General features: G+C 38.0%; 1 protein-coding gene across 1 annotated transcript in view; it reads right to left on the bottom strand.

Moving 5' to 3' along the window:
- BTC (betacellulin) overlaps nt 1-14395 on the bottom strand; it is a 73841-nt gene that overhangs the window by 35208 nt on the left and 24238 nt on the right. Inside the window, exon 2 of the mRNA XM_023737645.1 lies at nt 2336-2489. Within this exon, the coding sequence (XP_023593413.1) occupies nt 2336-2489 (154 nt within the window). The remainder of the gene's footprint in view (nt 1-2335; nt 2490-14395) is intronic.

Genomic DNA, 14395 nt, shown 5'->3' with positions numbered 1-14395 from the left:
TTTTGACCATCTTTAGAATTGTCTTTTTTTTTTTTTTTAAATAGTCCACTAGGAATGAAGAGTAAACCAAAGAAATAATTAAATATTTTTGTTCTGTATTTCTGGCTTCTTATTTGATTCTACAGCACTGTCCAAAGTATAGTTATGTTTAAGTTTGTTTTCTCTCCATCTCCAGATAATATTTATCAAAGTGAAAAAACATAACCATATTTTCAAGCCCATTTACAATATCATATAGAAAAATTCAAAACAATTATTCTGACATCAAATTACTATTTTGGTATTTAAACTAACTCTGATCCTCCACCAAATCATCATTGCAGTTGTCTTTTAAATGCAATAAAAATGTTATTAAATTATTTTACTAAAATACTCATAAAATTTAGAAATATAGACTTTCACTATTAAATGAGAGTGAAATAAAAGTGATAGGGAGAAAAAAGAACCAGGGATTAATAGATTTGGTTTTCTACAGAAAGCAGAAAACACACCAGAAATGAGTTATTGGGGCCTCATCCCTAGGCCATGTCCGAGAAAAGAAGGTATGACCAAGCAAAATTCTTTGAGAACTATTCTTTGGGTAAAATTTTAGAAAATTACTGATTTAACTGAATGAACAAAAATAACATTACTTTCCCAGTGGTCATGCAGAATGGAACAGGAGATGAATGTAGAAGCCTAAAAAATACATTAATTATGCAAAAAAGTATTGTAATGAAATGTTAAAGCTATACATCACACTGAGTTTCTTCTAATTAAAAAAATTTTAAAGATATACATTACAGAGTCTATACTCTCTTGGACATTGCCTGACACGGCTGACTATGCATGTGGCACACTGGGGCAGGACAAGAGACAACACATTACTGAGAGTAGCTGTGGGGAACATGAAGATTGGAAGGTCTTCATCCTGAGGTCAGAGTCTTTGAAAGAGAAAATGTTGATGCTAGCAGCAGATAGGTGCTGAGATATCAAAATGGCTTAGAGTGGGGGATTGAGAATTGTTCTGTTTGGGGATTTCCTTAGTCTACTTTTTTGTCAAAGGGCATTGGAGAGAAATATAAAAATAACATTAATTTGTAGCATGCAAAAATTAGAAAATACATTTAGGATGATGATGAGGAAGATTTTTGAACACTGTCAATCATTGGATAATGGAATAATCTTCCAAGGGAAATGTGAAAAATGCCATCATTTAAGACATTTAAAACCAGACTGAAGAAAAACACACAAATACATAAAGTTGCCCTTGTTCTCCCTACACTGGTGGCTAGGCCCACACAAGCATGACCTAAGTCACCATTGGGTTTCACTGCCTGTGAGCACCTCCGGATCACCCACTAGCATGAAGGAAGAAAGAGGAAGATTGGGCTGGAACCAATGACTCACATCAGGACGATTTGCCCAGCATGTTCCTGGCTCAGTTACAACTTTTCCAGGGTACTAAGAAAAGAGCACTTAACATGGAATCACCATGCTCCCACAGTGCAGCTCAGAGAAGTTTCCAGAGAATACAGGATGTTCTTCTCTACTCCACCCCACTTTAAATTGGCCTGTGTTTTGTTTTTATAATCAGAAACAACCTAGTAGAATACTAGACTATACAGTCTATGTAGGACAGACATGACCTTAGACAAGGAGCCAGCAAATTATAGTCCATAGGCCAAATCTGGCACACTGCCTGGTTTTGTGCCATTTTGTACCACAATGGCAGAGTTGACTAGTTGTGACAAAGACTGAATGGCCCACAAAGCCTAAAATATTTACTATTCAACCTTTAACTAAGGCCAACTCCCGCCTTAGACTAATAACTTTGAAAATACTAACTCAAGCATCTCCAAGGTAGTGTATATAAAACTGCGATTTTATTCTCCCTTTTTTAGTTATGGAATAGAGAAAAATAATTTAAATTTGATAGAATATGTCAATTTCTCATGAATCTAGTCCAAGATATCACATGCTAGAATCCAGAGCCCATATCCATTATATCCAAAATAGTGTCATGGTGAAGAGTAGAAAGAAGCACCAGAATCAAAAAGACCTGAGTTTGAATCCCAGCTTTGTCATTTACCAGCTGTGTGGTCTTTGACAAGTTATGTCACTTCTCTAATCTCCATCTTCCTTCCTTTGAAACAAAGTAAAAATATTACCTAGTCTGTAGACTACGTATGTAAAGTACTAAGCACAGTGCCTAGTGCATTGGAAGTACTCAAAATATTACCTAGTTTTATGGTTACTATTATTATCAAAATACTAAAACTCAGGGAGATCGACCTTCTTTCTGTGATCTAATATGAAACTGATAAAAATAAATGCATTGCTTGTTAAGCATTACCTGCACAGTTTTTTCCAGGATCACCACAGAGAAGGTCTTCAGTTTCAGGACTTCTGGTTGAGTTCCCATCTGCCACAACACAGTGGAGGATCACTAGACCTTCAAGTTCAAAACAGAACCAAAACAAACTTGAAAATTTGCTTACTGAGAAATTCTATCAAAGGCATGACCCATTTTCAAGTCATTCTCCCACAGCAAGTGAGGGGTAAACAGGCCAGCATGTTCTTATCATTTTCTCAGCTCAGTGCTAAGGACAAAATTCTCAAGCCAGCATCATTTACATCTAACTGGTTCAGTGGTAGAATTTTTGCCCTCTGTGTGGGAGAACCAGGTTCGATTGCTGGCCAGTGCACCTCAGGTGCAGCCACTACCTGTCTGTCAGTGGAGGTTTACATGTTACTATGATGCTGAACAGGTTTCGGCAGAGCTCCAGACTAAGATAGATTTAGGAAGAAATGCCTGGCAATCTACTTCTGAAAATCAACCAATGAAAACCATATGGATCACAATGGTTCAATCTGCAACAGATCTTGGAAACGGCACTGGGGCGGGCAATGTTTTCCTCTGTTGTGTGTGGGGTCGCCATGAATTGGGGCCAACTCAATGGCAGTTAACAACAACATGCATCTTAAAGTGAGGAAACTTGGCCATAGCTTGTGATGAAGCCTTGTCAGAAACTCAGTTCTTAGTCTTTGGGTGTACACACTGGTGAATTTCCAGAGAGAATGGATGATGAATGCACGTGCCAATGTACCGTCTTCATTCCATGCAGACTCAGTGTTTCCCAGGTATTAAATGTTGAATTTGTCTCCTTTTGGGCACATGAGAACTAGATATTAGATACATGGGAATTATTTTGAAATTGCTGGTTTCTCCAGATCAGTATCTCTGTCTCTGAGGGGGACATGTCTCACGGGAGAGGTAGAGGAGAGGAATAAATACTGTGTTGTGGTTAGAATGGTTTTCAATTAAATGTGTGGTCTTTGTGTGGATCCTGATTCAAACAAACCAACTGCAAAAGGTCACTTATGAGATAATCAGGAAATTTGACACTGATTGGGCGTTAGAAGATATTAAGGAATTTTTATAAATATTTTAAAGTCTGATAATGATATTGTGGATTCGGTTATAAAACCCAGTCCACATGTCTTAGAGATGTATATTGAGATACTTATTAATGAAATCAAGGTATCTAAGATTTGCTTTAAAATAATCCAACAGTAGAATGGGGGTTCAAGACAGTGCAAGAAAGGTCTAGATGAAACAACTTTGGCCTCATGTTGATAATTGTTGAAGCTGGGTGGTAGGTACATCAGGTTCATTATGCTGTTCTCTCTACTTTTTATATGTTTGAAAATATCTCTAATAAAAAGTTAAAAAGAAAAAAAATAGGAAAGGAAGGAAAAGGAAAGAAGAGGCGAGGTGGGGCAGAGCAGGGCGAGGCAAGAAGACATGACTTTGAGGTTAACTAGTTGTGAGGCACAAGGAGCAGTCCATCATGAGAATAAGCCCTGGTATCGAAGTGGTTAAGTGCTGGGCTGCTAACTGAAAGGTTGGCAGTTCAGACTCACCCAGCAACTCCACAGCAGAAAGACCTGGCGATCTGTTCCTGTAAAGATGATAACCTAGAAAGCTCTATGAGGCAGTTCTGCTATGTCACTTGGGGTCATTAAGAGTTGAAAATAGACTGAAGACACCTAACAACAACAACAGTTCTGAGATGGGGCAGAGTGAAGCGACATAACGTTACTCTGAGATTAGCTAGTTCTGAGTTCCAGACCTTTACAACCTCCATTTTCTCACCAGCAAAGTGGAGAAAATTATAGGCTCTACTTCAGAGTACTGCTGTAAGGATTCAACCGGTTAAGCATGCCAAATACTTAACACAGTGCCTGGCATGTAATCAATGCTCAATATAAACGACTCATTATTATAAAACAGACAGGAATAGAATAACTTGTCTATCGGTTGTATTAAAATTTATACATCCAGCCAATGCTTCCAAAACTACGTGTGTTCTCCGATCCAGTTCTTTTCGGTGAGCATCCATGAGCATCCAGGAACACACAGGTGAAAAATAAGATACGCTCTATCTTAAAGTTGCTCCAAAGCTACTAAAGCAGGCAATCATCCAACCAATTAACAATAACTCAAAGTGATAGTACGGTACCAGAAAAAAATAGGTATCTAGCAAGTTCAAAGGTCGAAAAAGTTTTCTAAAAAGGTCTTTCCAAAGAGAGATACTTTTCTATCAAATTAGAATTTTTTTTTTTAAAGAAAGAAATGCCACCCAGTGTTGGAACAGTGAAGAGAAATGGACACTCAAATTCACTGCTGGTGGGTAAATAAGTAATAATTTTCCTGGAGGACAATTTAGCACTATTAAAAAAGCAAGACACTAAAAAAAAAGTATAAACATTTAAATTCAGAAATTACATTTCTAGTAATTTTTACAAAGGAAATAATTCAGGATGCATGAAAGGATTTAGCTACAAAAATGCTCAATATGGCATGGATTATAATAATAAAAAATTAGAAATTACCTAAGTATCTAACAACAGAGGATTGATTAAATAAATTTAACCATCATCATGTGAAGGACCCCTGGTATCCTTCTGGTATACGTTCTGGGCTGCTGACCAGGTCGGCAGTTCGAACCTACCAGCCTTCTGTGGGAGAAAGATGTGGCAGTTTGCTTTCATAAACATTACAGCCTTGCCAGCCTATGGGGCAGTTCTACTTTGCCCTATAGAGTCACTATGAGTCGGAACCAACTTGATAGCACTGGGTTTTTTGTTGTTTTTTTTTTAAAACATTATGCAATAGAATGCTATACACCTCACTTATTGACTATCTTGTTATCCAACATTTTACATTTACAACAATAGTAAAAAATCTACTGACTATTTTGTACATTAACAACATACATCTGGCAGTAACCCTTTCATGTCAAGTAAGACATATAGCACCCATCTATATTTTCTGCCTCTACGGTCCAGAGGACATATGTGCCTCATATAACATTATGTGATCTGATGTGGTCATCCTCCATTTTCGCATAATGCTGATTTTCACATAAGGACCTAGTCTTTGGAACCTAACCATGTCAATAAATGAAGACTGGGTGGTATAGCCATAAAAAAAAAAGATGATGAAACACTAATAGAACATCTCAATATATTCTTAAATAAGAGAAGCAGGCTATGAGATAGTAATTTACTGTGATGTGTGTGTATGTGTGTGCACGTGTGTGTGTGATATGTATATACCACTATCCAGATAGATTTGTTTGTTGTTAGGCGCCATCAAGTTGGTTCCGACTCACAGTGATCCTATGTACAGCAGAATGAAATGCTGCCCGGTCCTGCATCATCCTCACATTCATTGCTATGTTTAAGTCCATTTCTGCAACCACTGTGTCAATCCATCTCATTGAGGGTCTTCCTCTTTTTTGCTGACCCTCTGCTTTACCAAGCATGATGTCCTTCTCCAGGGACTGATCCCTCCTGATAACATGTCCAAAGTAGGTGAAGCAAAATCTCGCCATCCTCACTGCTAAGGACCATTCTAGTGGTACTTCTTCCAAGACGGATCTGTTCGTTCTTTTGGCAGTCCATGATATATTCAATATTCTTCACCAACACCACAATTCAAACACATCAATTCTTCTTCGGTCTTCTTTATTCATTGTCCAGCTTTCACATGCATATGAGGTGACTGAAAATACCATGGGTTGGGTCAAAAATGTAGGTAAGTAGGTTGACAGATAGTTGCTCACACTGATTAGGAATAGACTTTTTCCTTATTTTTGCTTATTTGCACTTTCTAGTTTTTCTACAAAGAGTATTTATATATACACCAGTAACCCACTGCCATCAAGTCGCTTCTGACTCATAGCAACCCTACAGGACAGAGCAGAACTGCCCCATAGGGTTTTTAAGGCGTGGCTGGTGGATTCAAACTGCCTATCTTTTGGTTATCAGACAAGCTCTTAACCACCGAGCCACCAGGGCTCCATTTATATATATATATGTATATATATATACATATATATACATATATATATATATAGCTACAATAAGAAAAAAAGGAGTAATTTTTTCCCCAAACACTTGCCCCCTCCCTTCACACTTAGAACAAACCAGAAGCAAACCATCACCTAGGAATTGCATCTTACTCATCTTTTAATCCTGTTACCTAATACAGAACGTAATGGGTATTCAACAAATGTTGAAATGAAGAATGAATCAATCTATAGCCAAAAAATCTTTCAAATTAAAAAAATACCAATAGCAATTTCTCATGGAAAATAGTAAAAGAGGTTTAATTAATTTCTAAAATCCCACTTATGGATTTTCTTCGTAGGGCAGAATCAGGAGGTCTCTGTTCGACTCATGGCAACCCCACATGTGTCAGAGTAAAAACTGTGATCCACAGGGTTTTCAATGGCTGATTTTTCAGAAGAAGATTGTCAGGTTTTTCTTCTTAGGTGTCTCTGGGTGGATTCGAACCTCCAACTTTTCATTTAGCAGCCGAGTCTGTTAATTGTTTGCACTGCCCAGGGACTCTCCAGCTGTTGTTAGTTGCCATCATTTAGATTTTGACTCATGGCAACCCCATGTATTTCACAGTAGAACTGTGCTCCACAGGGTTTTCAATGGTTATGATCTTTGGAAGTAGATTGTCAGGGCTTTCTTCCAAGGCACCTCTGGGTGAACTTGAACCACCAACCTTTTGGTTAACAGCTAACAGTGTTAACCATTTGCACCACTCAGGGACCCTTAGCTAAAAGAGGGAGTCCTAATTCTGCCTGGGGCTCTGAACATTCTGAAAGGCTGGAGCATTGTGTCCCAGGCTTCCTTCTATCAAGGTTCACTCCACTTGCTGGTATCAGTTGGTGAAAGGAAGCCACAATCCTCAGAGGTGGAGGCAGAACTCCTGGGGTGGAAGAGGCATTCTCAGCCAAGCCAGTCCCAAGCAGATGGTGCTGGAGAGATGTTGCGGTTCTTCCCACTCCCCATTCCAACAATCTTCAAATCATAAAGTGGTGGCCTATGAGCCAGTCCAGCATGATGAAGAACTGTTTTCTTGGTCTGCACAGTTTTTAAAAATTCATTCAAGACAGTTCACATTAAACCTGGATTTTCTACGTCCATGGAAAGAGCAACATATGTCTGGAGCTCCTTCTTGGCAACAACTGACTGGAGCTAAGTAGCAAGTGACTCCTTCAAATGCCACAGACACCATCAGGCTAGCTTCACTTGTTTATTTTAACTGCCTGGACCATGATAGATATTTGAGTTTGTGATTTGTTTGAAGTGTCTTAAAAATCAGAGAAATACTCACAAATCCATCTACTAAATACTAAAGACTGCTTCAAAGAGAAGGAATGCTCTTGTTCCATCCATAATTCAGCAAATATTTATTAAGCGATATGTGTTTGGCACTGGTGCAAGACACTAAAGGCTCAAAGATAACAGATAGTATCATTAACCTGGTAAGGAAGACAGACACACAGATCCTTAATGTATAGTGTAGTAAGCACAACAACAGAGGGAATACAGGAGCAACACAGAGAATGGAGATCAACTCTGCCTAACAGCAAAGACTTCACAGAGAAGGTAAGGGTTATGATGAGGCTTTTTTTTTTTTGGTGTGCTTTAGATGAAGGTTTACAGAGCAAATTAGTTTCTCATTAAGCAATTAATACACATATTGTTTTGTGACATTGGTTGCCAACCTCAAAACATGTCAACACTTTCCCCTTCTCGACCTTAGGCTCCCCATTACCAACCTTCCTGTCCCCTCCTGCCTTTTTATCCTTGTTCCTGGGCTGGTGTGACCATTTAGTCTCGTTCTGTTTTATGGGTCTGTCTAATCTTCGGGTGAAGGGTGAACCTCAGAAGTGACTTCAGTACTGAGTTAAAAGGGAGTTCAGGGGCCATACTCTCGGGGTTTCTCCAGTCTCTGTCAGACAAGCAAGTCTAATCTTTTTTTGTGAGTTAGAATTTTGTTCTATGTTTTTCTCCAGCTCTGTCTGGGACACTCTATTGTAATCCTTGTCAGAGCAGTCAGTGGTGGTAGCAGGGCACCATCTAGTTGTACTGGACTCAGGCTGGTGGAGGTTGTGGTAGACGTGGTCCATTAGTCCTTTGGACTAATCTTTCCCTTGTGTCTTTGGTTTTCTTCATTCTCCCTTGCTCCAGATGGGGTGGGACCAATGGAGTATCTTAGATAGGCGCTCACAAGCTTTTAAGACCCTAGACACTACTCACCAAAGTAGGATGTAGAACATTTTATTTATACACTATGTTTATGATGAGTTTTTAATAATGAATTTTTTTCTTTAAAAAAAGAGTCAATTAATAACTTCTAGAAAACAAAAATTGTATAAGCAAGAGAGCATAACATGGTATATTAGTTGGTTGGGCATTTACATAGTTATAATCATGTACATACTGATAATTTAAAAAAAAGTTGTCATAAAATCAGGGCCAATAATCAGCCTAAGTAAACCAGTCTGGAGAAACTGGTTCTGATTAATCAATGTCCGGGTTCAAATGTTTTGAGTATCATCCCTGTAGTTAACCATACTGAAATGGTGGGAGGAGGGAAACTCAAGAGGTAACGTCTAAACCTGACAAGCCAAGAAATAGTATTGTAAGCAGATTACTTAGCAGTGTGGAGGTGAATACCAGAAGAAACACCTGAAAGTGTCAAAAGTGGTTTCCTCTAAAAAGTGGGAGGCAGGAAGGCATGGCGCAAAGGTGTCCTACTTTTATTATAAGCTTTTAGTATTGATTGTTTTAAAATCTTTGTATATTTATTACTCTGTTAAAAATAATTTTAAAGACAAGATTGAATAAAGTTAACCAGACAGACAGAGAATTGGGGTGGAGAGAGCATTCCAAGCAAAGGGGACAACTTGTAAAAATACATGGTGCAATTTCTCTAGCTCGTTTAGAGTGTGGGTAGGGATTATGACAAAACAGGTTTTGGAACACTGGAGAAAACCTAAGTACAAGAGGTTTAACTATGTGCCATGTTAATTAGTTTGGAATCCATTATGTAGATAAGATGGGGCCAGTGAAGAGTTTTAAGTGAGAAGCAACATAATCATTTCTTTTTTTCAATTTGAATAGGTTACGTTAGTACCAGTATGCACAATCGATTGAAGTGGAGAAAATGCGAAGCATGGGAAATATTTAGGAGACCATTGCAATAACATGTTCAGACACACCTAAACCAAGGTAGTAGGATTGGGTATGGAGAAGTAGAGATATTCACAACTTCACATAAAAAAGGACTTGGTGGCTGGTAGGATAGAGACATGAGAGAAAACAAGGAATCTAGGATGACCCCAGAGTTTGTGGTTTGAATGACTGGTTGGATGATGGTACCAATCACAAAGATATACGGTATACACAAAGAAAAACAAGTTAGGCAGAGAGAGATAAATTCAGTTCTGGACATTCTGAATTTGAGATGACTACGGTGGTGGAGTGGTTAAGAGCTTGGCTGCCAACCAAAAGGTCAGCTGTTTGAATCCACCAGCCATTCCTTTTATACTATTCCTTTTCTACTCTGTCCTATAGGCTCACTAGGAGCCAGAATCAACTGGATAGCAATGGGTTTGGTTGTTTTTTTTGCTTTTGTTTTTGTTTTTATGGGTCATATAAGGAGCCCTGGTGGCACAGTAATTAAGTGCTACGCTGCTAACAAAAAGGTCAGCGGTTCCAACCTACCAGCCACTCCATAGGAGAAGGATGTGGCAGTCCAGTTCCGTAAAGATTTACAGCCTTGGAAACCCTGTGGGGCAGTTCTGCTCTGTCATATAGGGTCACTATGAGTTGGAATCGACTTGACGTCATCTGGAGTTAAGGGGCAGTGGGAGCTTGACTACTAATCATAAGGTTGGTGGTTTGAATCCATCCAGAAGCACTTCAGAGGAAAGGCCTGGTGATCTGCTTCTGAAAGGTCACGCCCTTGAAAACCCTATGAAACAGTTCTACTCTGCACACATGGGGTCGCTAGGAATTAGAACTGACTCGACAGCAACTGGTTTGGTTTTGGGTTTTTGGTGGGTCATCTAGGACATCATAGATGGATATATAGATCTGAAACTCTGAATCAAGTTCACTGCTGGAAGTTCAATTATCTGGGAGTCATGAAAAATAAACTGGTATTTAAAGCCATGGGATTGGATATCTCAGGAAGAGCACTGTGAAAAGAGACAGCTGATTAAGGATAGAATCCTGAATAATATCCATATGAAAGACAGGCAGAAAGAGAAGGGTCCTCAAGAGAAACTGAGAAGGAGCAGCCACAGAGTAAGGAAGGAGAGTTTTTCAAGAAGAAATTGATCAACAGTATAAAAATTGACATGGAATTAAAGATAAGAACTGAAAAGTGTACACTGGATTAGACAGCCAGGGAACCACTAGTAGTATCTTGCCAGAGAAATTTTAGTGATGTGAAGAGTGTGTAAATAATTGTAGATTACACTCTGAAGCGGTGGACTGAGAAAAGAATGGAAGAGACTATTCAAAATGTACATGAGAGATATGAGAGATAATTTATAGGAAAAAAAACAAAAGTACAGGAAAGAGGCAAAGGATAGCCCACAGAGGCAGAATTGCTTGGAATCCAGAGTAGAGATAGAAAACTCCTCTGCAATGCATAGTCCTTTGTGGTGAAAGTTTGCCATTCTAGTAAATACAACTTTATTTTGAGTAATGAAAAGTCTTTGGAAAATAATGGCACAAAGGTATTTTCTATTCTATATATCTCATTTCATTGTTCAAGTAAATCCAAGTTCTGGTTTAAAATGAATTGAGAAACCTCAAATGGCTATAATGGGTTTCTCAGCTTTCACACTATTGACATTTGAGCTGGATAATTCTTTGTTGTGGGAGGCTGTGCACTGTAGGATGTTTAGCAGCATCCCTGGCTTTTACCCACTAGATTCTGGAGTATTCTAGCTTCTCTCCTTCTTCCTCAGTTGTGACAACCATTGTTTCAAATTCCTCTTCTTCAGTCCAGCCTGCCAAGAACTCAAATGTAACTGACATAGCAACCCTTCCCAGGTATATTGGCAGGTATGTATGTTTGATCACAGAATACACAGGTGACAGAGATACTATATGACAACTGGTAATAGTGGATTCATTTACCTTGTTTACACTTCTATGACCAGGTCTTGAGGGAAGGTCAGTTTTTTAAACACCAAGTAGCGTCTTCCTACCTATCTCCAAATACATGCTAAAAAAGAAGGGTGTTTGTGCTTCAGCTTTATTTTTTGTTCAGTAATACAGTCAGGCAAGAGTGTTTCCAAGTGACCTGTTCAACTCTGTAAGCACTTTTGTTTCTTTCTAATAAAATTTAAATGTACTAAAAAAAAATGTCTCTAGATATTGCCAAATAGCTCCAGGTTGGAGGCTAGGGTAGCAGGTTGAGAAGCACTATAATCCTCTCCTGGAGTCCCTGGATAGTGCAAACGTTATTGCACTTGGCTGTAAACTTAAAAGTTGGAGGTTCAAGCCCACTCAGAGGTACCTCGGAAGAAAGGCCTAGCTATCTACTTCCAAAAAATCAGCCACTGAAAACACTATGGAGCACAGTTCTACTCTGACACACAGCTACTGGTTACTGGTAATCCTCTCTAACCTGTTTTACATATATATATATTTTCCTATTCAAAGTATAGCTTTCATTTTGAATATAACCCTTTAATCTGAATCAACTTCACAGCCTCAAAGGCTCCAATCTTGACTTCTTAAAAAATTTCTTCAAGGCAAGTACCATCATCTTGCAGAAAGATCACTGGACTCAGTCACTAACTCACTACGTGACCTTGAGCTAGTTAACAAACTTTCCTCCTCAAGAAAAATTCGGATCATAGGTCCCTTGCCCATCTCATTATCTAGTTCATGAACATTAAATAAAATAATATACTGAAATATTTTTTAAAGGAACGCGCATTATTAAAAATACCTATCTTTATCAGAGAAAGCAATAATTGTACTTTAGGGAAAATGAAAGAAAAGATGGCACTTCGAGGTGGAAAACATAATATTTCCATTCCAAAAAGTCACAAATTATATTACATTTCAGAATTAATAAGAACTTTTCATTCAAAGGTTTTTTTTATTCAAAAAGATTATTAAATAAGTATTTCTAATAATACTTCTATAAATTCTGTAAACGTTTATGTTGAGCTGGTTTTTGCCTTCCTGTAATCTTACTCTAATCTCCCTTTCACCTGGAAGATTCTAGCTAGCTATCAAGTCTCCCTGAAAGGATTTCTTTTCTCCTCGTTCCTTGGACCATATTTTATCTGACATCATCAAGATTCCTCTTCATCAGCCTTGTCATCCTCCCCTAAATGGAAGTGGAAATAAAATACCATCCCACATGGTCTTCAAAGACAAAATATAGAGGAGCTCTCAAACCCCATGTAGTAGGCACCATATTTCTAGTAATGCACCCTCCTAATGTATCAGCCCCTTTTGGCTGCCACATTAAATACTAGATTTTATTCTGATTATAATAAAATGAAACTCTTGTACTGTTGAAAAGCAATATCTTTATGGGTTTGTTTTTCTTTTTTGGTTGTTATAGTTGTTCTGTCTTATTTAATTTTTGCTTTTTACCTAACCAAATGGTATTTACATTAGGTCCTTTTAAATGTTAGTGTGCTATATTTCACCTATCATTCAAATCTTTCACAAAGCCTTTGTTTTCCGATTCTTCCATCCAACCTATGATCCACACCTCTCTGCAGAATTTCTCAGATGCAGTAAGGCAATAAAAATGAAATAGTACTAAGTTAGTTGTATTTGCTAAATAACTGGAATTAAGTCTCTATTTCTGGGTCTAGTTTTTAAATAACAATTCCACTCATAAAGTGAAAGAAAAAAAAAAAGTAAAGAAACCCAATTCTACTTCAGTGAATCAAAGTTTCTTTTATGCACTTCGAGATTTTCAAATTAAAAATTACAGAATGTATTAAAAGTAGTATCCCCGTCAGCCACCATGGGGAATGAAGTTAGTGGGAACAATACAAGCATTCAAAGGGAAGCAGCCTGCCAAGGAGCATGACAGGCCGTCTCACAGTCACTGCGAATGCTGAGGTAAGTAGTACACCAGCTGAGTCAACTATTTAAAACGATCACATGTGAGCAACCTAAACAGTCATGTATGTTGTATTTGCCTCATCTCTTAGCTGAATTTTCCACTTTTAGAGCCAAGTGCATTTATTTTTAAAAAATAAATATAACATTATTGCAAAATGTTCATTTACGTCTATTAGATGATTTAGGACATCATTTTAGATGCATTGCAAACTTCTACTTGTGTCTACTGAATCCAGTGATTTCTTGTCATATCATATCAATTTAATTTTAAGATTGGAACTATATGTCCCTTTAGAAAATCCAGCTGTAAACCAAAGGAGAATTTATCAACCTACGCATATAAGCAGAAATTGGAAGACTATCTTACAGGCAAAACCCTGAAATTTTATTTATATTAGAGGAAAGTGGTATAAATTAATGGTAAAAGATAGGTTTGGAGTCAAATGGAGCTGGATTTGAATACTGGATCTACTTTTTAATTCCTTTTAATTTTAATTGTGATTGTGATTAAGTTACTCAGCCATTGAGCTTCAGGCCCCTAATCTGTAAACTGAGGCCAATAATGCCTAACTTGCGTGGCTGTTGTAAAGGTTTAGCTGTATGTTTAAAGAAAGGAAAAATAAGAAATTATGAAATTGTGACCTTGGTAATCCCTGGCAAATGGTGGGTACTCAACAAAATAGCAGCTATTAGAGACTTGAAGTAAAACAAGAACAATAATTTGAATTACTTTGGTTAAAAAAATAGGTTCTCTCTGTCATAAACGGAAAATGGTGTGATTTGGCTTATATGGAGCCCTAGTGGTGCAGTGGCTTAAGAGCTCGGCTGCTAACCAAAAGGTCAGCAGTTCAAATCCACCAGCCGCTCCTTGGAAACCCTATGGGGCAGTTCTACTTTATCCTATAGGGTCACCATGAGTTGGAAT

Source organism: Trichechus manatus, unplaced genomic scaffold (genome assembly GCF_000243295.1).
Source record: "Trichechus manatus latirostris isolate Lorelei unplaced genomic scaffold, TriManLat1.0 scaffold00105, whole genome shotgun sequence".
Classification (NCBI taxonomy): Eukaryota; Metazoa; Chordata; class Mammalia; order Sirenia; family Trichechidae; genus Trichechus; species Trichechus manatus.
This window is presented reverse-complemented; position numbering and strand designations above follow the sequence as displayed.